The sequence below is a fragment of the Enoplosus armatus genome, chromosome 14 (genome assembly GCF_043641665.1).
Source record: "Enoplosus armatus isolate fEnoArm2 chromosome 14, fEnoArm2.hap1, whole genome shotgun sequence".
In the NCBI taxonomy this organism is placed as follows: domain Eukaryota; kingdom Metazoa; phylum Chordata; class Actinopteri; order Centrarchiformes; family Enoplosidae; genus Enoplosus; species Enoplosus armatus.
Window position 1 is genome coordinate 21,203,770 of NC_092193.1, and position 27,725 is coordinate 21,231,494.

At 44.7% G+C, this 27,725-nt stretch overlaps 1 protein-coding gene across 1 annotated transcript in view; it reads left to right on the forward strand.

Annotated features, from left to right (window-relative positions):
* The window catches only part of brinp2 (bone morphogenetic protein/retinoic acid inducible neural-specific 2), a 101,515-nt gene that overhangs the window by 8,456 nt on the left and 65,334 nt on the right, over positions 1-27,725 (forward strand). Inside the window, exons 2-3 of the mRNA XM_070919086.1 lie at positions 23,290-23,480; positions 25,610-25,791. Coding sequence (XP_070775187.1) covers positions 23,290-23,480; positions 25,610-25,791 — 373 coding nt within the window. The remainder of the gene's footprint in view (positions 1-23,289; positions 23,481-25,609; positions 25,792-27,725) is intronic.

The following is a 27,725-nucleotide window of genomic DNA, read 5'->3' on the forward strand; positions in this document are numbered from 1 at the left end:
TCGCTAGGCAACGGTGGTTGTTGACGCTGTCAACTGGAGACAAAAGTAACATCCAGCAGTTTGTTTGTTATTGTGCTCAGCTGTCTGAACGGCGCTCCGAGCCTCGTCCACAGTCCTCTGCTTGTTCATTCTCAGTGCATGATATGACCAGTCCACTCAGCCTCTCCGTCCCACTGTAACCAGTCCACTCAGCCTCTCCGTCCCACTGTAACCAGTCCCTCAGCCTCTCTGTCCCACTGTAACCAGTCCACTCAGCCTCTCCGTCCCACTGTAACCAGTCCCTCAGCCTCTCTGTCACGCTGTAACCCTCTCTGTCCCACTGTAACCAGTGCCTCAGCCTGTCTGTCCCACTGTAACCAGTGCCTCAGCCTCTCTGTCCCACTGTAACCCTCTCTGTACCACTGTAACCAGTCCACTCAGCCTCTCTGTACCAGTGTAACCAGTCCACTCAGCCTCTCTGTACCAGTGTAACCAGTCCACTCAGCCTCTCTGTCCCACTGTAACCCTCTCTGTCCCACTGTAACCAGTCCCTCAAGCCTCTCTGTCCCACTGTAACCCTCTCTGTTCCACTGTAACCAGTCCACTCAGCCTCTCCGTCCCACTGTAACCACTCCCTCAGCCTCTCTGTCCCACTGTAACCCTCTCTGTCCCACTATAACCAGTCCACTCAGCCTCTCTGTCCCACTGTAACCAGTCCACTCAGCCTCTCTGTCCCACTGTAACCCTCTCTGTACCACTGTAACCAGTCCACTCAGCCTCTCTGTACCAGTGTAACCAGTCCACTCAGCCTCTCTGTCCCACTGTAACCCTCTCTGTCCCACTGTAACCAGTCCCTCAAGCCTCTCTGTCCCACTGTAACCCTCTCTGTCCCACTGTAACCAGTCCACTCAGCCTCTCCGTCCCACTGTAACCAGTCCTTCAGCCTCTCTGTCCCACTGTAACCCTCTCTGTCCCACTGTAACCACTCCCTCAGCCTCTCTGTCCCACTGTAACCACTCCCTCAGCCTCTCTGTCCCACTGTAACCACTCCCTCAGCCTCTCTGTCCCACTGTAACCCTCTCTGTCCCACTGTAACCAGTCCACTCAGCCTCTCTGTGCCACTGTAACCCTCTCTGTCCCACTGTAACCAGTCTCTCAGCCTCTCTGTCCCACTGTAACCAGTCCACTCAGCCTCTCTGTCCCACTGTAACCCTCTCTGTCCCACTGTAACTAGTGCCTCACCCTCTCTGTCCCACTGCAACCAGTCCACTCAGCCTCTCTGTCCCACTGTAACCATCTCTGTCCCACTGTAACTAGTGCCTCACCCTCTCTGTCCCACTGTAACCCTCTCTGTCCCACTGTAACCCTCTCTGTCCCACTGTAACCAGTCCACTCAGCCTCTCTGTCCCACTGTAACCCTCTCTGTCCCACTGTAACTAGTGCCTCACCCTCTCTGTCCCACTGTAACCCTCTCTGTCCCACTGTAACCAGTCCACTCAGCCTCTCTGTCCCACTGTAACCAGTCCACTCAGCCTTTACAAAACTCACGCACAGACACAACCTAATTCACCAGATCAGCAACATTGATCATTTGCACTCTATTTTAATGAGCCACTGAGTTTGTTTTTGTTTATTATCCTGTCAGGTAATTCCCATCGCGTATACACACACACATATATGCTGTATATATGGAAGATTTTGCTCGTGACTTCACCTGGACTTGACCTTTTTATAAAGACGCTGCGGTTAACAAAAAACAGACGGAAACTTCCGTCCAACATTTTGCTCAGCAAATTACAAATAGTTGGTCACAGGGATAACTTACAGAGACACACTTGATCATTATCAGAATCAGCTTTATTGACTTGAGACTTGACTCAGGAGTTAACAGGCATCACTTATGAACACCTCAGTCTACCAATGACCTGCGAACAGATTCGATTTGTACCAACACAACGACGAAGCTTCTTGCTGTGTAAACCCCTCACAGTTTTGTCACAATATCACAGCGTATTTTCATCAAACGAAGCCTCGTCTATAATCATTCTAACATAAATTGGGTCGAGGGTGCGTCAGGGCTCTCTGATCCGAGGGGCCTCTAGGGGGTCTGCGCGCAGAGGAAGATTAGTTTCACCTTGATCTCTCTGTGTGCGTTTAGAACAATGAGACCAACAGTTACAATATCTGCCGCGGAGCTGAAATGATGACTGGTTAATCTATTAGTTGATGGGCAGAAAATTGATCTAATTAATGAATGAATTAATAGTTCAAGTCATTCATGAGAAGAAAACTGTCCAGAAGTTGCTGCTTCTTGTGTTTTGATGCGTTTTGTATCATCACAAAGTGAGTATCTTTGACTGTTGGTCAGACAAAACAAGGCTTTTTATAAGACGTCACCTTGGGCTCATTGCAATTTTATGAAAATGAGTGACTGTTGACTGATTGAAGAAAAAAAAAAAGAATTAATAATGAATGGAATCCTTAGCTACAGCCTGTAACGACCGGGTGCACAAGGACGGGGGCCCTTTAGCACGAAGGAAAAAATGCAGTCTTTGCTTGGAGCAGGCAATCAGCCAAACCAGGCAGATAAATCAGACAGGGAGGAGGCAGAGGCGTAGTCGGGGGTTTAGGTAAGTCAGAAACCTAAAACTGGAAGCACAGGACACTAGGAAGAATGCTGGAACGTTTGACACGGAGGACAAAGACGAACTGGCACAGAAGGAGGGGGAGCACGCAGGCTAAATACACCCAGGTGAGAAACTAGCGAGGGACAGGTGAAACTGATCAGGGGCGGGGGCCGGTAATCAGGCTGGCGGGAAGTGAAGTGTCGAGAGGAGAGGTAAGTAACTACAAAATAAAACAGGAAACGTGCGGCACACAACATGGGACGGGACAAAAAAAAAAAGACCCAACGAAGAGGACGAGACGTTCCACAGCCCTAATCTGCTGACATCACGTCCTCAAAATAATAATAATAATAATAATAATAATAATAATAATAAACTTCTCATATGGGGTTACGTCGTCTGCTGTGGTTCAGGTATCCTAACAACCAACCAATTCTATTAACTAAGTACATTCTCTCAGTTCCAGCAATTCTTAATAATGAAATACATAAATAATTATGAAAGCAACAAAAGCTTATTTGCTGATTGTGTCTCTGCAGCTGCTTATTGTAAAAAAAAAAAAAAAAAAGAACGGGTTGAACGTTCAGTGACAGAGACACGCTGACTCACTGAATACATGTATATATTGTGACGTCGGACGCTGCAATCTGGCAGAATTCAACTCAAACTTTATCCAGTCCAACGTCGAATCACTTCCAACTCTTGCATAGCAGAGTGAAGAGTCTCATCTGGGTGGATTCAGGAAGAACAGAGCACTGCGGGGAATAATCACGCTCTTTTCAATTTTCATCCGGCTGAAATGACAGATAATACCTGTCAAGCAGTTCTTCTAGAGACGGGGGGGGGGACAGGGGGGCCCTGCCTAATTTCCCCTTCTACTTCTGGTGGATTTGAGAAAGATTGGCCGCTGATGAGACGCAGGAGCGCTGGGATGGAGGGTTTCGCGGGGGCTCTCTTCTGTGGCCCACAACATCAGAGGCACAGAAAACGTGGCGTGGACAGAGCAGCGGGGCAGAAACAGGCCTGTGGCTCCGCGATGGAAACAGTCAGGAGGCAGCAGCCTGCGTGGCGAGGAAACGCTTGCCTGTTGGGCGCACTCTGCATGTGTTTGCGTGCGCGTGTGTTTGTGTGTGTCGCGGTGGACACGACACACACAAACAAACGCAGAGGGTCCTCGCAGTCTGCCTGTTATGTTTTCCGTCTATTTCACAAAGGGACGAAAAGCGAAAGACCGCCGCGCGCGTTAGCACTGGTCTTAAACACACCGGCTGGGATCGAACAATACGCAGAGAGGGGGAGAGATGAAGACAGCGCCGAGAGCAAAACACAAACAGTGTGACACTGAACAGAGAAGTCTCTTTTGTGTGTTGTATATAATAAACGTCAATAATAATGACGCCTTGACATTTTTCGACACGTGCTGACCGCGGTCGGCTCACTTTTTCCCTTCGTGTTCCTTTCACATGTGCTGCAGGGTGTGAACCGGTGACCGCCCCCCGAGGAGCATTAGGTGAAGTCTTTTTAAACGGTCAACACTCCCCGTCACTGTTCCTCTCGGTCCGTACTCCCTCACGTCGCCTCGTTGGATCAGGCTCCTGAACTTTGGTCCTGAAGTCCAAGGTCCAAGGTGACGAGGGCCGTCGTGACTTTTGAATTAAGTCGTTTTTTCATCCCTCCACATTCAGGCCTTTAATAGACCCACTTATGGTACACTCAAGGTACAAGTAGTTCATAGTATTACTCACGAAAGCTGCAAGGCCGATGTTGTCATTCATTTCATGTTTCAGTTCAGTTGTAAACATTCGCGTACATACACTTCATTATGTGTTGCGGTGTCACATGTGTTCCCGTCTTTGTTTTTGTTTTTGTTTTTTTTTTGTCTCTTTTTCTTGTCCTCTGTATCTTCTTCTTCTTTTCCTTCTGCGTGGAATTACAGCGGGACAATGAATGAATTGTCCCACCTGCGTGTACGCAGGACGGGCGGAGCACTGTCTATTCAAGATCAATGTTGTAACGCCTTGACGAAGGTCCAGAGGGACCGAAGCGTTAGTGCGATCAACAATTTGTGTTTGTTTGACAAGTGGAGAAATATTTCTCTCCCTGTTGCCTGAGGGCTGTGTTGTGCTTTTTGGCCTGTTTTCCGGCGCAGCGTCATGCAGGAATGAAGTTGTTCAGGCCTGGTGCCACGCTGCTCTCTGCTGCGCACAGTCAACTGTTGCTGAACTCTAAGTTCAATGCTGCCAACAAACCCCACGAAGAGACCAAAACCAACCACGTATTAGTCCGTCTCTGACTCATACTTTCGGACCACACCGTCCGGCGGCACTCGCCGAGTTCACGTGTTCCTGCTGAAGATGGAAATCTTTAAAATAGCAACACAAGTGTATAGTTGTTGTTTTTTTTTGTTTTTTTTAAATAAAATAATTTCATAAACAGCTGGTAGATATTAGCAGACATTACTCAAACAGGAATAGACGGAGCATGTGTTGGGGACTATTTTCAGCAGCGGAGTGTTCATGGTAACCATAGTAGGACTGGCCATGTGAAAAAAATATAAATATGTTTAAATTACCGCAGCCCCCGCTTAAATGAAAATAACCAAGTGCCGTGTGGCTGACAGGCCCAGGCAAGTGGGCTGTTGGGTATTACATCTGTCAGCGTCTCGGGTGCCTTTTGTCGAAACGTCTTCAACTCTCCACGGAGCCGATGCGCCCGTCAATGTCCCTTTTCATGAAGCGACCAATCGCAGCCGGGATGGGGGGCGGGACATCAAAAATAGGATGACGTTCTGCAGCAAACTTTGGAAATGTTCAACTCATTGTTTTTGCATGTTCTGTTAGCATTAGTGCTATAGAGCATTTTTCTTGCACAAGCGTTTATTGAAGGAACAAAATATTGGAATTCATATTATACTAGTGGTATAAAGTATTCTGTTATATAAAATCACATGAATATTCCAACATTATATATTATAAATGAAGACTCTACTATTATTCTACTATGATATTAACAGTGTGATTTTTATTTAATATGTAATATTATACCAGTTACTCATTGAGGATAGTACATCTGCAGTGGACTGAGGCAGAGCGGGGACAGTGACCTGGTTATAGATGGCTTTGCTGAGAGACGTGAGCTGCTGCTGCTGCTGCGGAAATAGCTAATTTAATGAGGTGGGCAATGTGTTGATTTTGATTTGATTCTACGACTGGCCAACTCGCCCCTTCTTTTCACCCAAACGTTGTTCCTGATTCTGGCTGCCAGGGCCCTTCGCGTGCCAGTATGTGCTCCGGTTAACCGCCTTGTTCCATTTTACATCCGTTGTTTTGTTCAAAACGATTGTTCGGTGATCTCGTCGACATAAAGCGTGCAGCATGGGGTTTTTGTGGGTGGTGGCGTATCGGCCGGGGTGGAGCAACGAGCAATGGTTTTGCTCGTCTTCATGGGATGTGTTGACTTGCTATCGCTCAGCAGGACACCTGAGACGTAGCGGGTTAACGGTTTACACGCCGCCATGGACAGGGCTACTGCGTCCACGGCAACAGTACTCCCGTTCTGTGCTAAGCTAACACCACAGCTGCAGCTTTGCATCTATTTCACTTCTAACACTCCTCGCAGCCGTCAAGTGAGCGACTAACGCTTGCGGTTTGCTGTTCCTCTGCCTTTCTTTTTGTACATGTGACAATCTCTGTTGGTAATGCGGAACGTTGTGTAGTGTATGACCTTGTGGTTGGAAGTCTAAGCAACACAGACAAAGGACAGCAAGGTATTATTGTTATGCCCTGTGTGTCAATGAATAACTAATAGTAATTGTACTTTTTATTATTTGCTTTATTTATCAGATAATTACTAGGTCCAACCAATGATTTCTGTAAAAAAAAAGAAAAAAAAAGAAAAAAGCACAGACTTCCTGTTTTATACACACAAATACGACAAGGACAAAAACAATTGAGCTCCCTGATCGTCCACAGGACGAGCAGCTCAGTTCTGTCAGCTGCTGAATGGACTGCACCAATTCAACCCAAAATGAAGGGCTTACATCGGGGGCTCGTGGTATGAATTAACCTATTGCGCTCGGGGAGAAAGCCATAATGAGTGATGTATTACCTTTTTTAAAAATGAACCCAGCAGTGACTGTGTAAAGCAGAAAGGTGAACATAAAGGAGAACGTGAATGCCGACAAATTGATGTAAGATTTCACATTAACCTTTAATATGAGCTATTTGCCAAAAATCCCAAAATTTAAAACAGAAGAGGTTTGGCCATTAAAAATGCGATTTGCAGCTAAATATGTGGCGACAAAATGCTTTTTGAAATACAGCCAGAGAGAGAGAGAGAGAGAGAGAGACTGTCTGTATGTGTGACTCTGTGACGCGTGAAATAACTGACAGGAAAGGTCTCAAATGCCACACACATTTTAAAGGAATACTCCACCGAAAATCTATTGAATATCGAAAAACTCGCCCCCCTGTGGGCTGGAAAGCTCTTTGTGGATGAGACTACTCTGCCGTCCCTCCCCGCATACATGAGGTTTTTGTTTTACTTTGGTGTTTCATTTTTACCTCTCCGCTTAAGATTTCATCAACTAACAAATCAGAATGAACGTGGAACAAAATTGAACTCCAAACCTCTCTAAATAAGAAGCAATCAGGTTCGAATTCGAACGCTATTACTGAGCTTGTTTACTCGATATTTAGTCAATGCATTGCAAGTGCCTCTTTGGATGGGGAAAAACAACACTGAACGGGAATGCTGTTGACTCTTCCAGCCCATAAAGAATTCATGAGCAGTTTACTGAATGGTTTGGGTTACACTCACACAAATTGCTCCAAGATTTTAACCAATCTGACTGGACTGAGAACAGAAAGCAAAAACAATAAAAAAATCAGAAATCATCCAGCTAAAAAAAAAGATATTAAGCATAAACATCCCTGTCTACGTACATGAGGTATGATGGCGGGGACGAGAACACCTCTTAATGTAATACAGTAAAACACCACACTACGACAACTGAATTTACACATTCCAGCAAAAGATAGATAGTTATGGCAGATTGGCGTTAGATTGTACATGTGTGTCTGATAAAGTGGCCTCCTGAGTGAAGGACACGAAAGCTTCTAGAATAGGACCATCCTTCTTCACATCTTAGTGTAAGTGGAGGCTGAGTTTGACAGTAAATTGCATATAAATGCGCTCTTTGTCTCACTTTAACTGACTTTTTGCTGTTTTTGAGTCTTTTATTTTTTGCGAGCCAAAGCGATAAAAGTTGAAAATTGGAAAGGAGACTGACGTTCCCACTTCACATAACACATCATGCGCTCCCACATTAAACTGCGTGCTGACTAACAGGAAGGTAGCCAAAACTGTGAGAGAGAGAGAGAGAGACAGAGAGAGAGAGAGAGAGAGAGAGTTGTCTGCACAACTTGTATTTCCTAGTTTGAATGTATGGCTTCCCGGTAGCACCCAGAGGCTTTAGCCTTACCAAGTCCCTTTGAGAACAATCAGGGCACACACACACATTTACACCCTCAGCCTCCCGCTGTGTGTGCTTATGTGTGTGTGCCTGAGAGAGAGAGAGAGAGAGAGAGAGAGAGAGAGAGAGAGAGAGAGCGATGTGGAGGGAAAGAACGAGGAGCTGCACAGAGACAATAAAACATCAAAAAGAGCTTTCCGTCAAAGGAGATTACGTTAGATACAGCACTGATGGGATGGAAATCCGGGCAATATTTTTCATCATCAAAAGATTAGGTTCTCTGAATAAAACACTCCCCCCCCCCCCACACACACACACACACACACACAATCAGCTGATCTGGTCAGTGGAGATCCGAGGGGGCTACGACCTCGAGCGAGAGGCTCACATTCCCGTCGAATCAGGCCTTCTGTTGTTGTAAATGTAATTTCATTTACATGCAGAACATGAAAACACCGGGACACGGGACCCCTGTTCACGTTTGTCATCGTTTTTGGTATTTTCACTGGAAGCATCCAGATTCGCCCGAGCAGGAGGAGGATCAGGATCCGTTCAAGGCGATTGTCGCCAGTGTTTTTGTCCGCACGCCACCTAATGGCTGCTGTGTTTTCTGCTGCAAGGAGACGCTGCTCCCCTCCAGTTTGAAGTAATGAGGTTCTCTTGCGACAGTTCTCAACTGGCCGAAACGTCTCAGAGTGATGAACCATTATACATTTTTTTTTTTTTTTTTTTGGCTTTTTCAGGGCTACAACATTTCAGAGAGGAGGATGCACTGTAACAATCCAAACCACAGAGTGCGCAACATGCATCCATGGCAACACTGTAACACCCCATCGAGTTCTTAAATACTTGAAAAAATATATTTTTGTGGACCTGGAGAACTTTAGATGGACCAGTGGTTCTGCAAGTGGGGTTCCAGGGGGGTCCCCGGCAAAAAGGGGAATAATTTCTTGTGTTTATTAAGCGTATTTCCATCCGTAAGCAACACAATGACAGAATGCATGACTTGTTTCGGTCATGGATTTCATACACTTTCTGTAATAAAACATCTAAAAGCTAAAACCATATGAGATGGGGGCCACTGGGACGAGATCTTACCAAATGACGGTCCGTGGTCTAATTTGTGTCAGTTTAGGGGTCCTTGACCCGAGAGCACTCTGTTTTTTGTTCAACCGGTTCTATTGCAACTTACTTCACACTTGCTCAGACATGCCCTAGAGTCCTACTCAGCCTCAGGTCAGGATAAGAGGTTCAAAAACGCCTTGAAAAGCAGGTGGTGATGGAAATGACGGCAGGACAGAAGCAGCTGACTGGCTTAATGGAAGAGCCGATTAGTGATTGGCAGTGGGCAGTGTGTGTAAGGGTTTGGGAAGGCAGTTTGAACCAATTCGAAATTGAGGGAAGCGAGAAAGTATGTAGATGGACCAAAGCCAAGAGGCAAGAGCTGAGGTGGAGTAAATGAGTCTTCCTGATTTTTGAGGATCTGTTTATCTGATTTACACATCTCAAACTCTTGCCGGTGGACCCACAGCATTCAGTAATCAGACGGTAATGCGGCACTCGCTCAGTAATTTATGGGTCTAATATGTTTGCCTGGTTCATGTATTAAAATCACTGGCATGGAATGTGGGCCCACACACACTCTTACGTGTTTGATCATTTTCACAAAACAAGCTCGTACGCTGGCTTTGTGCCATACGTGCGCAGACAGGAGCTAGTGCAGCCTAATTTCCCAGATCAGCAGCACTGACCATTGGTGCTTTGTTTAAATGTGCTAATCCCCGTTCAGCACCTTGTGAGACCACGAAGACTCGCGGCTGATCGACCGAACTGACATCTTAAAAAGTGAACCCCACTGGTGGCGCAAGGCAATAACTAGCTCCTCATCACTGCAGGAACCCACGCTGACAACGCTTTTAGAGCTGATCAGGTTCCGGGAACAGTCAACAAAGCGGAACTGTTTTCTGTTCTGGTTCCGTGTGCTACTTTTCAGCTGGAGGTGGAGTGGAGGGATCAGCGCATGTCAAGTCTGTACACCATAATTACCCTCTAAAGTTATCCTTTTTTTTCACGTGGTCAGTAGCCACTTTCATCTCCATTTTTGTCTCAAATCCAGCCACGTTTTCCCCATTTTCCTTCACTCATTCTGAAAGTGCAACGAGTCAGCCATGGCCTTCAATGAATACACTTTTGCGCTGTTTAATTGAGCAGAATTAGGCATTACCCCCCCCCCCCACCCCACCCCCAAAAAAAACAAACAAGTGAAATGTCTTTACCTTAGTAACATGACAGTGTGATCGATGTAACCATTGGCAACCATACTCTGAAAAAACCCGTGATGAACTCCACTTGGGTATTTCACATTGTTGCAATGTTCATTGGCGTCTGATTTATTTTAGCAGCGTTACACAAGCAGGTTGACAGCTTTTTGCTCCCTGCTGCATCTCGAGGCAGGATGACTCACGGCCTGGCAAACAGCAAAATATATCAAGACATGATTCCAGTGACATCAGTTTTTACATCCTGTCTTACATTTTGCTCCAATATTCGAGTGGCAAGTATGCCAAAGAAAACAAATTGCAATCAAGATTACTGCACAATTAGTCAGGAATGCAATACAAATTTGGGTCAGGAACTGGACGACATCACTATAATTGTTAATTCTTAAGCTACCGTGGAATTAACCACAATGTCTGCTTCCTCTCTCTCTCTCTCTCTCTCTCGCGTGGCCGTAACTTATTGCTGAAATCACGACTTTGCTGCATTATGTTTGCTTCGCTCAGGCTTACCCTTCGCCCCCGCCATCCACAGACACATGGCTGGGTGGAGTAAACTCTCCACAGCGGAGGCAGCAGAAGCCAAACGGCTTACTTAGCGAGTGATTGCGAGACGGCAGACAAAAGAGTTTCCAAACTGTCCGAATGTTACCTGCGTAAGGGCGGAGGGGGGAAGTGGGTCGGCCAGGGGAGGGAAGCGGGGGAAAGAGGGAGAGAAAAGACAGGGAGGAGGGGAATTAATGAGGAAAAAGACGAGGTAGGAGGGCAGTGCTGTTTCTGCAGAGGGGTAGAGAACGAAAGAAGTGTGTGTGTGTGTGTGTGTGTGTGTGTGTGTGTGTGTGTGTGTGTGTGTGTGTGTGTGCGCGCGCTCGTTTGTTTTCCCTTCAGTGTGAGAGCGGAAGACAAATTGACCATATGGATAAGAGCAGACGGTGGCCAGGTTGTGCTAAGAACCAGTTAGTTCTACCACATTGTGGAGTTTGGCAGTAAGCCTAATGTTTAGCACGCTGGGAACTGGCAAAACTGACGGAAAGAAGCAAAACTGCCACGGCGCATACTTTTAAAGGCTTTCGAGGACGAGCGGCAAGGTGCACTTTCTGGCACCGCTTAGGCCCGCGAGAACTGCAGAGCAATGGCGGCGTGCGAATGAAGTATGATAATGTAATTAAATGAAAATGCTACGCAGAGATGGCAGAACAATACACAGATGCTTTTCAGTGTAACGGTATGTATCCTGAAGCTGACAGGATATTTTATCATTTAGTCACAATGCCTGAAATCCAAGTATTAAACTATACCCCCCAAAAATGTCCTTTATTACCCTAAATCTTTTCAAAAAGCAACCGTTAAATGACCCATACATACATACATGCATGCAAAATGAACCAAGAATTGCAAATTATAATATTACATATGATTATAATAATTGCTTATAGCCAGAGATCCCACTGATCTCACTCTAAACTCTGGTGGCAGCAAGCACCGCGTCAAATTGGAAGTAATATAAGAGCGGTTGCCTCCCATTAGAGGGGCGTTGTATTCGCCAGCACTGCCGTAATAAGGTCCTAATAAGTGTCACATACCCGAGACCTTGGGGGGGGGGGGGGCAGCAGACAATCCTCACCCCATACTAGTGCACCGGAATTGGATTGTAATTGGTCCTCGGGCCCACATGTGTGCACATGTCTGCTGTGTGTGAATGTGTGTGAATGCACCGGGACAGTCGCCAGCTCGCTGCGATAATAAGTGCCACTGGATCGGTTTTAACACGTACTGATTCAATTATTTCATCCCAGCTGGAACCCCCCCCCCCCCCCCCACCCCCCACCCCCACAAACAAACTCATTCTTTTTGATTGTGCAGATTTTTAGTGGGGGGGGGGATGCCTCCAGGGCAATACAGTGGGAGATGGAATAACCTGCATTTGCATGCTCGCTACCTGAGCGCTCTCACTTTTAATTCAGCAAGAGTCAGTTTGAATTATAATTCTGAGGTTCAGTCTCCATTCACTAAGTGGAGGGTCGGAATTGGTGGTGGTGAAGGTGTCAAGAATTTGGGTGTTGGCTGATGCTGGATCTCATTTGGCTGAAATTGTCCCTATTAGAAAATAAGAAATACAGACTTCTCTCTGTTTTGCTTTCGTCTGCAGGTTATTTCAATTCCTGATAAAGCAATTTAGGTGTTCGGACAGGGTATGTTTTACGACGTACCAAAACGTTAACAAACAGACAGCTTTTTCAGACTTTTGTGTATCACAAATGCCTTAAATGGAGTTTATATGAATCTGGACCTCCTCCCTTTGCAGTTTCTTCATGCAATACGGCCCACTCGTACTTTCCGGAATATTCTCCTGTTCTATTTCCGCTGCTTATTTCTAACCAGACAATTAACAATTACAGCCTTTATTTAAACTCAGACATCGGTCCTGCGTTGTTGGTGGTGGTGGTGGAGTTCAAAAAGCAAATGATTCATTGAGGTTAAAATGTTATGTATGAGGAGTATAAATGGCAGTAGAAAACACACTGAACACAGATTGCAAAAAAAAAATGAAAAAAGAAAAAAAAAAAGCAGCATAGATGACTTGTAACAACTTCCCACATAAGCCTTGTCCACCTCAGATATAAGTCTGAATATATTTATCCCACTGCAGACAGAAGAAAAATAACGCAGCCGGAGAGGCACAAAGACAGTGATGAAGAGCCGGCAGACAAAAGGAGCTGAGAGCTGCCTGTCAGATACATCCTAGTGACTGTTTAACCAGTTCATTGTTAGCGCTGTTGCTGCACAAAAGGCACACTTGGGAAAAGGAAACTGGTGCTAATCGCCCCCCCCCCCCCCCGTGTCTTTTTTCGAAAACGCCTTTTCATTAAAGGACGTGCACGTGCACGCGCAATCTATGGATGGAACTGCACTGTAGCACATTCTTCCTATCACCAGACCATGACCAGAACTTTGGAAACTTTCTCACCGTGTGATTTGGGGATACCTATGCACATCAATGAGTAATCCCCCCCACCACCACCACCACCACCACCTTTGCAGTAGGAGTTATGAATAATGCAACTGCCCATATAGCTATGCCTTCTCAGAAATGTATTACTGGAAAGTCGCAGAAGTACCACACAGAGACAGACAGAGCGTCTCTCTACAAATGAACGCTGGCAGGGCACTTTTTACGTCGAAAAGACACCCAAGATATTTAATCTTCGTTTCTTTCAGAACAATTATTCAGCCTGAGAAACAATCCAACTGAAGCCTTCTCGTCTGAAATGGATTCATTTTAATGCAGAAAGGGGTACCTCACGCTGAAGTGATAGACCTCGTCTCTCTTTTGGGGACTAGAGGAGTGGATACACATATTAATAAACCCCAAACCTACTTTTTAGTTTTGAAGGGAAATAGGACACATCAGCCTCCTGTCACACACACACACACACGGGGAGATTGGCTACAGCGCGGCTCTCAAAATAGCTAAGAGAAATCTAACAGGGAAAGTGAGGCGTTCAGCTCCTTGATTTCTCCAGTATGATACTAATACAGGAAGGCAGGTAGGTTGGCGAGCAGATTCAGAGCACGTCACGCATCCTCGGGGGTTAACTTGTTTTTTGTTTTTTTTTGTTTTTTTTAAAGTCCTCCTCTGCAAAATGTGTTCAGAAAGCGTCTCTTGAAGTAGCACTGAAATGGGCTTGATGCTGTTGAATCAACGCCATGTCAAGCCTATATTGTTTCAGTGCGAATCTACAAATGAAGCCAGTGTATAAGACCTAAATGTTGCGCGCCCGTCACGCTGCTGCACCCTTTCCATTGAGTTGTTTAGAAAACAAATCGCCTTTTTCAGCCAATATAAGAGGCTTGCACCTTAGCTTCTTGAGAGTAGAAATGTGATTCTGTCTTTAGTTGAAAACTTTCCTCCCGCAGACGACGTGTGCATTTTTATAAGAGGCAAAGAAAACACATGGGAACGTTGTGGACATGCAGTGACTCCATGCATGCATGTGTTCATGTACCCTGCATATTCCTGTGCATGGCGTTGTGCATGAGAATGTATTCTGCTTACACCGTATAGCCAGAAACATGACAGAAGAGCAATGGATTCGTGTTGCCTCGGAAACCTCTTTTTGACACATATTTTCAAAGGATAAAAACATGGATTCTGTTAAAGTTTATGGTAAAACACTTTGGAGAAACATGGGGGGGGGGGGGGGGGGGGGGTGCAGAATGCCCCTGTCAGTATTACATTATTCTATGTAATATCATTGGATTATTATTACTGATGCATTAAGGCGTAACCAGCATTTTAATGTTGTAGCTGGTCAAGGTGGAGTTCGTTTTAACTACTATATATATTGCTGGAGGCTTTATTTTACTGTATAACACTGCTTTCATACTTTATATGCTAATATATTATGTAGTTTTACGTATAAAGAAGCTACTGCCAGATAATTATAGTGGAATAAAAAGTATTTCCCTCTCAAGTGTTATATGAAAATAAAGTCGAATGAAAGAGAACACTGAGGTAAAACGCGTCCGAACTGTACTTCCTCTTTGTATTATTTCCAGTACGTCTGATCAGTGCTATTGCTCGATTAGAACGACGTTCGACGCCGCTGCCTCTCAAACTCGTCATTAAAGTTTCCACTCGGGAGCCTCATGCCGTCGTATACATTGCCCAGAACTAAAAATGGCTCCTCCAATTTGCTGCGATCATGTCGAATCTCAGCTGTGTCATTGACACATATTGCGTAAAGTGTGGTGTCCTAAGCCAACAAGATTCAGCCGAAGCGTGACAAATTGTAAAAATAGCTGACAGAGACACTCAACCTAGATACGCCAGCCTCGTAAGTAGGCAGGTGATGCCTTGTACAGATTCAGGACACACCGTGCAAATTTAACATTACCACACATTAAATTGGTTTGACTTCGCCTCCATATTATAAACTCCAAACCTGGGCCGCCGCATACTTGAAACTTGCTCAACAAACTTTACCGTGCTCACCTTAAAATACTACGGAATCAGCCATAAATCTGTTGGAGTGATACATAATTTTGTCTACAAATAATCCTTAGCTTTCCCTTCACGTCACAGCTCCCATTAGCTGCCATAATGCGATCGCCGTTCGAGGGCCCCTTGCAGTCAGCTTCCAGTTTAATTCCTTTCAGGAGATGTATAATGACTCTGGTGGGAGCAACTCAGACATCATTAAAAAATCATGCACTGGCTTCCACCCTCCAGGCTGGGTGGAGGGTCTATTTCTAGTGGGCTCCCAAAAGACAGGAGGGAGTTTTAATGAACTCAGATCCCAGGACAAGAGGATGGACTTTGTGATTCGGCTCTGGAGCTGAAAAAGTGAAACAGCCCTGGTTCCAGAGCAGCAGAACTTCATTTATTTAGACCTTTTGGGAGTGATAACCTTCGGTCGAGTGTTTGACGGGACAGTTTGACAAATGTTATGTGGCATCTTAGAGTTTCGGGGGCCGCATTCTTGAGCGTGTTAGCGCCTAACTGACTGATGTATGAGAAACTCCTCAAAGTAATGGGTACGTCGGTCCTGATGTTGAGGTTCCAAATGTTTTCATCTTAGAGAAATTCACATTATAGCACCAAAACCAACCTGCTCCTTCTGTGAAAGTTACCGAATCACAGACCTAACAGTGGCTGCTGTCTGTCCGCATGTCCCGTTCTCGCGATATCTCAGGAACGTCTTAAGGAATTTCTTCAAATTGGGCACAGATGGACTCAAGGATGAACTGCTTAGAATTTGGTGGTCAGAGGTCAAAGGTCAAGGTCGCTGTTAACCCTAACAAAACACAGTTTTTGCCATCACAAAAAGTGCATCTCTATTTTTGGGCCATTTGCAATGACGCGTAGCAGGGTCACACGAATATGGATGGTGACGGACACGCAATACGACAGCTTCCTGTCAGGAACAGAGAAAACTTGCCTCAAAGTTGACTAAAGGTGAATTTGTGGTAAATTACTTAAAACATGCGAAAGCAGGGTGCCCCCGGTAGCTCACCTGACCATTTTGGTCCCTACCGCGGTATGTTCAGCCGTTGTAATTACAATAGCGCCCCTTTCACTTCCTGCTCATTGTATCTTCGGTGTCCTCTCCCTGCAGCACTAACCAGACTCCCCCAGAGCATCATAAAAAACAACTCTGACTGAAGTGGTTAGAACACATCACCCCCTCCTCCTCCTCCTCCTCGTGGATCGAGGCTCATTTCCACAGAGGATTGGTCGTGAACGGTGAAGCGCAGTTTTCACGGGGAAGCTTGGAGGTTGCGCACCCAACCAGCCAGCCAACCAACCAACTCCAGAAGTAGTCCAAAATAGTATGTGGGTCACCTCTTATTAATAGGTGAGACTGCACCTGATTCAGGTGAAACTGCTCATTATAAAGTTTCTTGCTCTGTTTCACTTTCAACACCGCGCAGCCTCTCATCATGACTCGAAGCTCGGAACAAATAGGCTTGTGGTGCACTGTGGGGTCGAGTGCGGGAGTGCACGCTGTGAACTGAGCTTGCACTTCTCTGCTTCCCCTCCTTCCCTCACCTTCTCTCTCTCTCTCTCTCTCTCCGTCTTTGTCTCCCGATTCTGATGGAACTCTCAACCTCATTTACTTCTCGACCCGCCTGGAAACATAAAGACAACGGGCCAATAACAATAATATTAATAACAATAAAAAACAATAATGAAAAAGATCTCGGAGGTATTTCATCAATCAGACGGCATGAGGAGGAATTCAGTTGCTAAACAATGTTTTTTCCATCTGACACACACACACACACACACACACCTCGTAGGCTTGATATTGCTCTGCTAGCCACCCACGAGCTGACATATAATGTAGCTAACCATAACCAGTCGCCCCAAAGATAAGATAAAAAGACGAGTGAATAGAGCTCGGAAAATATGCCTCTGCTTATATTTCACCGTACCTTTTTAAAGCGGCTGTAATTGATCATTTGACAGCAGTGTATCAAACGGCAATGTGCCGCTGCCGGCTCTACGGAGCGTTGCGGCGGCGAACATGGCGGAGGCGTTTGGCGGGCTAAAGAGCCAGATGTTTCCCCTTTAGGAGATGGCCAAAAAAAAAACAAAAACAGAGCTACAAGTGACTGAATTACATGCGTCGGATGGACGGAGCACTAAAGGTTATACATGGATGTTCACAGCTCGACTCCCAAGTGGTCAAATAAATCCATTGTTGCAGGTTTACTTTAGCCAGGACTTCGGGATAAGGGCATAACGCCTACAGCACTAAGAACATGAGGGCCCAGTGTTACATGGATTCGACACATGTGAGATAACGTAACACCACATCGGCGATCGGCAAATCCATTCACCCTGAGAGCCGTCAGTTACTCTGACAGCTACTCCCAAATTTCTGCAAAAGGCAGAGTTTTTTTTTCCTATGAAAGAAAAAAAATCCCCCCCCTGCTTCAGCCAAACCAAAGCTGCAGGTGCCATCAGTGCTGCGCTAAAACCTTTTAATTAACACCATCTATCATCATTAGCCAAACAGTCAGCAAGCAGTCTCACCGTTAACTCTTAGAGAGCGAGGCGGGGAGAAAAAAGTAAATGATGCACTGCTCCTCTTTCGCTTTTTTCCGGGGGGGCCCCCCGTCGCCGTCGGCCCTCTTTCCCCGCGCTCAGTCACCGTAGAGCGGCTCGGAAAAACACATCAGTCTAAATCAGCTCCAGTTAATCAGCGTGCAACCACTGGCCGCCGTCCCTGCGACTCGCTGGACTAAACACTAAGCTAAAAGTAATGCCTGCCGATGCATGTGATGGCTGCAGACTAATTGTTGGAGTTTGCCGCATTCAAATGAGATTGACCTTTGGTTTGGGATATTTGTCATGTGACTGCCGCCGGATTGAGAGCGGCTGTGTTTGTACTGAGCATTGTAACTGAAATGACTTTGGCCATTTTCTTTCACTTTGAGTTGTAAAACCCTATAAGTGTCATTCCCGGGATGCACTTATTCGACTTCATGCTGCTCACTGGGCGTTCTGTGCAGGCCCTAAACATAGCACACTTGGCACTCGTTGGTGCCGTCACTTCAGCCTCTGAACAAACAGATGGAGTAGGTGGTGAGGACGATGGCTTGGTGTTGATTCGAAACGATCTACAGCAAACAGTTATTTAACAGGGTAGCGAGCAGGCGAATCACAACTAGTTAGAGAGGATTAAGCCGCTTGTTCTGTGCCATGGTCACGCATCTGTGATCAAAATATAATAAGATTCATTCAAATGATTCTTTCTTTCAATTTAATTTTTTTTTTCTTTATTCATGAGATTTATTGTTTATTTATTGTTTGTTTGTTTTTAATCACAAGATACACAGAATGTTTATCTCATGTTCATTCTTCATTTGGTGCAACTAGAAGTCTTTATTGGGGCGACTGTGTCTCTTTTATTGATGACTCTATTTCCTAACTTTTTAAGTATTTTTTTTAAGTTTACTTTTTTAATATAGAATTCTGCATTATATATATATATATGTAGGATTTCGAATCTTGGATCCTGGCAATGTAACTGCACATTATACTTTAATAAAGTACGTGACAAATAAAGATTGATTGATTGAATTAATAAAAGTAATTTCTATTTCGGGGCAATGGAAAATTACTCACTGCTTCTCCAAGTGGTTGAAGCAGTGCACATGTAACAGCCCCTCTAGCTATGAGCATTACTCTCATTTTACACGTCAAGATCAGCTTACCCGTACCGTACAATACTGCGTTCTTAGTCAAGAGCTGTCTTCTCAACTTTATTGAGAGAAATCACTCATTAACAGCAACAAAAGTCACGCGCATGTCTCTATAAAAACATTTTAAAAAATCAAAATCAAACATTGCTTATTCCGAAGATTGCGTGTGTTTATTACTCATCCAACAGTAATAGAATTACAAATAATTACTCATTGCTTTTTGCATATTTTTATCGTAATTGCAGAAATGACAGTATTTTCTGTTCACACCCAGGTCAACTCAGACTCTTGTGTTTTCTCTGAATCTGCTGAATCTCATGTTTTGTAGATAGAAATTCTGCATGAGGACAATACCAACGATACGTGGGTGTTTCTTCTCCTTGTGAGGAAAATGGCGTGCAGGATAAAACTGGCGTATAACATTTCTGATAAAAGAGATTTTTTGACGATTGAAAAAAAAGCAACAACAAAAACTCCTCCAACCATTTTCTCACTGACGTAGTCTCACAGAAAAAAATGAATGGTGTAGACTCCACACGGGGGTGGCATTTCTTGCGGAGCCATTGCACTGGATCGTCGTGCGTTACAATAGATAGTAGTATTTTAACCTGTGCGACCTGTGAATACGGGCAGTTTGAAAAACAAGCAGAGCCGGTGTGAAGGGAGCTGCGCTACACTCGTGCAGTGGACAGCGAGAGATGATGATGACGATGAAGTTCTCTGCTTTGATAGAGTGATGATTTCTGGGATTGACTGTAATAAAAGGTTACACTATACGTGCAGGTAGAACATTGAATGAATACAGTAATTGAGAGCATTCTGTTTTGAACATGGTATGGCCAAATCTGGATGCACGATAATACGTTGTTCAACAGCATACTTGCATATTATGACAAAGCGCATTGTTTAACTCGTACTTCTCTATAATTCTGCTAAACGCTGAACTGAACCCACGCTGGGTGAGTGTGCTAAGGACTTCCCGTGTCTTTTTCATGCCTGCATAGAAACGTTAGCTGTCATTATGAGCCGGAACGGGCGAGTTTCACTCAGTGAATGGAGTTTTAATTATAATGCGTGGTTGAACCACAGTGGGAAATCCTCTTTTATTGTTACCAGGGATTCAGTCCTGAAACGCTGTCAGTGAAATAAACGCAATTGGCAGGCTGGCGGGAGGCATTTTGTTTTCAGGGTGAAATACGAGCCAGGAAGTCCAGCTTGAGTAACAGATCCGTGAGTGTGAAGGCATACACTGCGTATATATGTATGTGTTTTATTGTGTGTGTGTGTGTGTGTGAGATAGTTTTTATTGCTCTGTATTTCAAAACTAAATGGAACATGGGCCAGTAGCTTATGTGCTTTCGGTCCACTACACTAGTACATACTGTACGTATTAACATCAATGAACACAAATGAATATGTATAAAATGCAAGCAGAATAAATGCAAAAAAAACCTGAAATACTTTTAGCGCCCTCGGACTCAGTCCCCCCCCCCCCCCGAGTCGCCCTGCATTCACGGAAGAACAATGCGGCCAGAGTTAATGATAGCTTCTACAAATTGCACTGTGACTGTGGCCAGGCTACGGACTTTAATTGGTGCATTGTGTGAGAATGAACCTCCTAATGAAGCTCTAGTTTGACCACATGCTCTCGGGGGCCTTTCCTTCTGAGGGCAGCTTTGTCGTGGTTTGCGCTAAATGGTTACAAATCTGAGCTTTCCTTTGAAGACTAATACGCAACTCAGCAACTACAAACTAATTACGGACCGTCGCTCCCTTTACCGTGGCATCGTCTGAGTGACCCCCCCGTTCATATGGATCGTGTATTATTAAGGAAATGGGCCTGTTGTGTGCATGCTAGTGTATTCACAACTCTGTCAACAGCATAATTACGGTATTGTGTTGTCGGTAATAGCAAACTATTGACCACAAAAGGGCAGTGTAAGAGCAGCCAGAGGGGAAGCTGAGACAATGATACAGTGTATGTACCTCCCTCCGTGTATGTTCCTGAGAGGGAGTACTCATGGGAAAACACTGTGTCACTGCCGGTATTTTGTTCGGTGGGAACGCATACATAATGTGTGAATATTCAACGCCTCTTGTTTTTGCCAGCAAATTTATGCTGATGAGGTGAATCTGTGCTTTTCTCCCGGTATTTGCATAATCTTCACATACCTTGGGGTTCCGCCGTGGCAGGACTGGAGTGACGAAATGATTATCAGCTACTTGAAATGGATGATTTTTTTCCATTTTTCATCTCTCTCTCTCTCTCTCTCTCTCTCTCTCTCTCTCTCTCTCTCTTTGCGTTGTTGACCAGTTGAACTGAAATAAGGTTCATGCCGCTGCCCGGCACTTGGCCCGGACAGCAAAGGAACCGAGTGCACTAGAAGTCGAGTCACTGAAATGTCGCCCAGCTCCATAGTATCCCACGCCGTGACCAGGGACAGTCAGGGAACAGAGATTCCTTAAAGGATAGTGTTGGTGATGCTATATATTTTTCTTATTGTCAGCAAATCCCGCAGAACAAAAAAACACCAAAACCAACATTAAATTGATCCTATTAGTATTGTAAGTATTGTGTGTGTGTGTGTGTATCCAAAGCCTGATATATCTTCCTCTGTGCTGTAGAGCTCCTGTTGGATTATTTTGAGTCAGAACCACATAAACTGTGCTGCTGCCATTAAAGACTGAACGACGAAAAAATAGTCCCCAACAAATACAGTATTTACTTACGTTTGATCTAATCTGAGTAATTAAAAATGTGTTGAAACGATATGTTGGGACCTATTATATTATCATATTGGGAAGTGGGAAAGTGTTGAGCGATGAACTAACGCGCTGTTGGTTTTCATATTTTCATGGGATTTGTTAACATGAGAATAATTAAAATACATAGGATTATGCCGGCCTTATCTCTTTAAGTGTTGTATTTTCCTCTCTCAGTCTTTAAGCTCTCTCTCTCTCTCTCTAATCCTGTGTGTGTGTGTATGATATGTGTGTGTGTGTGTGTGTGTGTGTGTGTTCATTTTAGTTAACACTGGGGTTGGACCAAGAGACAGAATAGACTGCTTTTTAGTGACAAAGCATGAAGTCAGTCAGTGTTGTAAGGCCCCAATATAATACACGGGATGCATTTTTTGTTTTGATTTTGCATATTATTATATTGAGTAATTGATCAACATGGCAATGGCTGTGGGTTATGGGTTAAATTGGAGGCAGCACGATAAGATGCAAACGCAGCATTGACATATTATCATCTGACTGGTGATGACTGAGTGATTCTAGTCACCCAAGGAATTCCAGTATTAACTCTCCTTTTAGGTGTACAGTGGGTTGTTCAGAGCTTCTTTTTTTTTTAATTAATTTTTTGGCAGAAAATAGCTGCCTGATGCTGCTGGAAACCATCAAAGAGAGCTGTTAAACAAAACAGTAAAACCAAAACAATGAGCTGGAAGACACTAAAAGGCTCTGTAGAGCGCTGTGATCAGCAGCATCCGGACGCAATCAAATCTAATCTCGAGTGCTTGATAAAAGTCCCACAGGTAACAGTTAAACATCAATCCATCATTAGCCTACTACATTTAGGCTAATGATGAACTGACGTCACTGGACAAAAATGTGAACGAACAAGACCACTACTGAGGATACTGACAGCCTGCACTGGCCTTTATGTTGCATGCATAGTATTTAGCTAGCCAGCTAAACTGGTATTGGTGTAACTAAACTGTTAAACCTGCATAAGTTATTCTTCTTCTGGTGTTTTTGGCACTCACCAAATAGGTCTCGGATGCATTACCACCCCCATCTGGGCTGAAGTGGGGCCCTTATTTGCATGTTAAACCAAGACAGATCGCAGTCAGACATGTGATGTGGCTAACAGAGACGGAGGTGCCGTAGGCGGCCAAGAGTAAGCAAAAGTGTATTGAATGTGTGTCTGGATTCTATCCTGACTGGAAATGACAAGAGTAAATGGGCCCATTGACTTCATAACGCAAATCAATAGGGTGTAAGAGTAACACGGTCATAAATTTGAGTCACAATAAATACGACAGGAATGTACGTGTAGCACCTTTAACCTTTTCTTTTTTATTGTGGCTCGCCGAAGTACCTTTTCAGACTCTTCGGAATGTGAACGCGTCTACACGTAATGTCACGCTCTCCTTCTCAAATGAGAGTTTAACCGAGTGTGTATTCACCTTTTTGAATGTATTCATCATTTCAGGGAGTTCAGCCACTGGAAGGTGAACAGCCTAGCAACAGAGAAGAGAGATTTCCTCAAAGCTCCATTGCCCTTAGCGCCAGAGTTCCTACGCAACCTGCGGTTACTGGGGCGACGACCGACCCTGCAGCAAATCAACGAAAACCTCATCAAGAAGTACGGGACCCACTTCCTAGTTTCTGCTACCCTGGGAGGTAAGGAAGGACTGCGGCTGACACACTCGCCTTTATTCTCGGGTTAGGACACACGACACACACACACACACCAAAAATAGACGAGCGACTCATTTTCCTTCTCAGAGGAATTCACAGTAAAATAGATCCTACTCTTCTGCAGCGCCACACTGACGCACTCTATAACTCTATGTACTGTTTTTTTTAGGGTTTTTTTTTTTTCCCAAGGAAAAAAATGTCGAGTGAAAAGCAACAATTGCAACAGCAGCACACCTTGCACCTGCAGCATTCAACTGATGTTGTTTTCCCCAGTAATCTTCCACTCACCTTATTCCCCCTGGCGAACGTGGCGCGCAGCTGCAAGCAGCCTCACAAAGCAGAAAAGAGATTAAATTGACCCGTTTCTTAGCGTACGTCTCTTTTTATTGGATTTCTTTTGAACCCCGATCCCCGAGACGAGAAGCGACTCACAAAACTGAATCGCCAGCTGTATCGATCACAAAAAAACGAGCCGTGTTTTGCGCTCAGAGCGGCGGCCTCGTGGTATTGATACACTGCTGATTGCTGGCCATCAGATAGCGGCCCAAGTATACGAGTACATTTTTACAGTTGGCAGTTTTATTTTTGTTTTGTTTTTTTTGTTATTTTTATTATAAAGGGGCTTCTGGAAAATTGATAGCGAGTGTATAAACATCTCAGCGTCTAAGCATTCGTTTTCAGCAGAGTCGGGGGGGAGATTTACAAGGCCGGGGTACTCAGATAAGTCAAACCTTGTAAAATACAGTGCATGTATAAAATAGTGGGGGATACTTACTCACTTCTAAGACATATAATGGACTTTAAATGATGACAAAGCGCTATCATTTGAAACTGACGGCGCCCATGCGTCTTCTGAGGCCCCATTCACACACCGAGTCCTGTTTCCAACAATCTCCCTGATACTTTAGCGGTACGCTAGGTTTGCCTCCACAGACACCACAACTCCGGTGCCACTTATCACTGGATGGAAGCACTGGACCATCAGCGTGGGAGACAGAGCACAGATGAATTCAGCGGCAGACTGATAGTTAGACTCTATATGTAATTAACAGCCTCAGCTAAATGGGCAGAGCCGGGTCTGCATACTGATTAGGCTGGCTGAGCGAACGCGCCCATCCCCGATCTCATTTCCTTTCTCTTTTGTTCCACTGTTTTCATCTCTTTCTGTCTGAGCTGTGAAGTATATATATTTTTTTTTTTGCAGAAACGTTAGCCGGGCTCGTCTTTAATGACTGCCAAAAGTAAAAGACCCCTTGTAAAGTGAAAAATGGAAAGAGTCAGTCAGTAGTAAGTTAGTGTTGGGGAAGCTAAGCAAAGAAACATGAATGCCAGGCGCTCGGCAGTTTACTCTGTGGTGAGCAGTAAATTCAGATTTCAATGCAAGTTCCGCGTGTAAAGCTGCGGTGTGAAGTTAAAGTAATGGTAATAATATTGATTGTTAATACAAATGATAAAAGATTGATTCATGACTGAAGCAAAAAAAAAAAAAAAAAAGGACCGCGTGGACACATTTTTAAGGGCATTACGTAATGCATGCATTTCACAGTCGGAGTTCACACTCAAAGGCACTCAAATGAAATGGCAGAGGCAGATAGGGAGTGATTTCAGACAGCCTGATTGTCACAATTAACCAGCAACCCATGCTTTAACACACCGCTACGCGTTACTTTCTCTTTTTGGTTGTCTGAATGGCTTTAAAGCCCGGCTTTGTGAGTCTCTTGGCCCGTCTTTTTGCCTTATCTTTTTTTTTTTTATTATTATGGTGTGCTTTGCAAAAGGACCTCTAAAAGACTCAATTCTGTCTGATTTAGGCGAAACATATGCTTAGCAAGAGGCTTTACAGGCAGCACTTTCATTCAATATCTCACATTATAGTGTAGGTGCATTAATATGAAATGACTCAAAACCTAGGCAGGTGTAGGAAACTACGACAACAACGCCGCACCTGCTTTTTCAGGATTTGATGCACAAATTTAAAGCTAACTACCTTTCAGCTAACTGATACAGGATTTCAGGAGTGAGAGAACTTGTCTTATTGTCCTTTCGGCCACGAGTTCAGGAGACTGAAGAAACTGACCGGGTGCTGTTGTCGATTGATCATTGATCTACAGGAGAGGAGTCTTTGACCATTTTCCTGGACAAGCAGAAGCTGAATAAGAAGTCGGAGGGCAACAGCAACAGCTCCGTGGTGTCTCTGGAGCTGCTCCATCAGCTGGCCGCTTCCTACTTCACAGATCGAGAGAGCACCCTGAGGCGGCTGCACCACCTCCAGATCGCCACCTCCGCTATCAAGGTACGGTCCACACGTATGCGGCGCAGCGACTTAGCCCACTCGCCAAGCCTACTTTACAGCACACATCCAGGCGCATGGTCTTTACTTTCAAGCCGCGGTGGGAGATGCAAATGCAGTTCTGCAGTATTGACAGTGTTTGCAGTTCCCCAGGTCCACAAACAGCCACCCATCAAGGTAGACACGCAAACACCAGCGCTCCTATGGGATGCATTACTCTGTGCGGCACCTGTAACAAACACTTGCGCTCGCTCTCGAGGTATGCACACAGACAATCTTCTTCAAAGATGGTTTTCACGGTGCATCATTGCATCAAAAAGCTGGGGGGAGAGACGAGAGAGAGCTTTTTTTCCTCTTTCCTTTTTTTTTTTTTTTTTGTAAACGGCAGGCTGGATTAAAAGCACAGTGTTACGCGCTGTAGCCCACGGAGGCACTAAAAGCATGGCAAATGTCAAGTTTCTCTAAAGTCCCAGTGGGAGAAGTATATTTATGCATACTGTACTCCACTGTATGCCATCTGGACTGGGTTACAGGATGGCGCGTGTGCTCCCCTGTAGGTGTGCGTGCACCTTAAAACACCTTGCAGTTATCATGATTTTTTGCAAACAGCTGTTTGACTTGGGCGGCGGAGTGGCTTCCGACTGCTTATTTGAACACCTTTTTCATAGCACATAAGCCCGGTTCTTTGGTTCATTTTATTTACCTGCGCACTCAACACTTGACTTGCCTTCACCACCAGGCTTTTACCAGCTCTTTTCATCGTTAATTGCAAAGAGGGACAGTTCTGTTGAAAATCCACTCAAAGAACACAGAAAAAAAAAATAAATCCTATTATCTCCCCTGCCTGGTTTTACCTTGTATAAATCCTCTTTTTTTCTTTGTTTTTTGTTTTTTTTCTCCCCCCTCCTGACGACTGGAAGCAAAGCATAACCGAGCGATCCCTTTTTTTTTTCCCACATTGGAACAGATCTGTTGGCTTTCATGCGATGACAGCAGGTGTGTGGGTGGGTGGACTGTGCTTTCATGCTTCAACTTAAATAGCAAATCTGATTGAAATGAGTAATTGCTAAGTGTCAACTTTTGCCTGTACCTTGAATAAGGTGGCTCAATTCCAAGTGGCGTCGCTGAAAACGCAGTGTGCAGAGGTGAGATTGTCCATTTTTTTCGTAGCCAGGAGCCACTTTAAAAAGGTTCGCTGGAGCACTTTGCTTGAAAATGTATTTTCCGACAAGGCCTTGAATGGTTGTATAGGAGGAACAGGGAGCGCAAAGGCCTCCTGGACTCAACACAAATGGCTTTAACCTAGAGAGGAAAGTTTTGGTCAGTAAGAGAACATAAAATTGAATTTTAATGACAGGAAGAAATAAAGTTTGTTGCACAACATTTTCCTAACATATAAGCTGGAGGGAATCAGAGTGAGATCAGCATCCAGAGAAACGTTGCTGCGGGCTGCACTCACAGGCCAAAAAGGGAAAATAATTTTTATATTTATTGACAAGATTCATCACAACAAGCCACCGCTTTAACATGCAAGTATGAACGCTGCGTCTCAGAACAGCTACAACATAAGGCCACAGAAACACATTATCTGCTAAGCCTGAATTAATTATGAGCTGAAATCCTGCTCAGTTTGTGTCTGCGGGGAGGGGGGGGGGGGGGCTAATGGGCGAGTGTCATATTGAAACAATCCGTTATCTTTCGCAAAGACGTCAGCAGCTGTAGATAAGTAAATGGCAACCATTAAGATCTGTTTGCCGCATCAGTTAGCCTGCTTTCAATCCGTCCAGTGATCCACTCTGAGAAATGCACCTCTGTACAGATTCAGCTGCACTCTGCTTCTCACGCCAATTTAACAGCACGTCTTTAGTCAAAGTATTGACAGTTTCTGACAGTGTGTCGGGTTGCGCGGTTTGCAAAAAGTGATGCAAAATGATGTA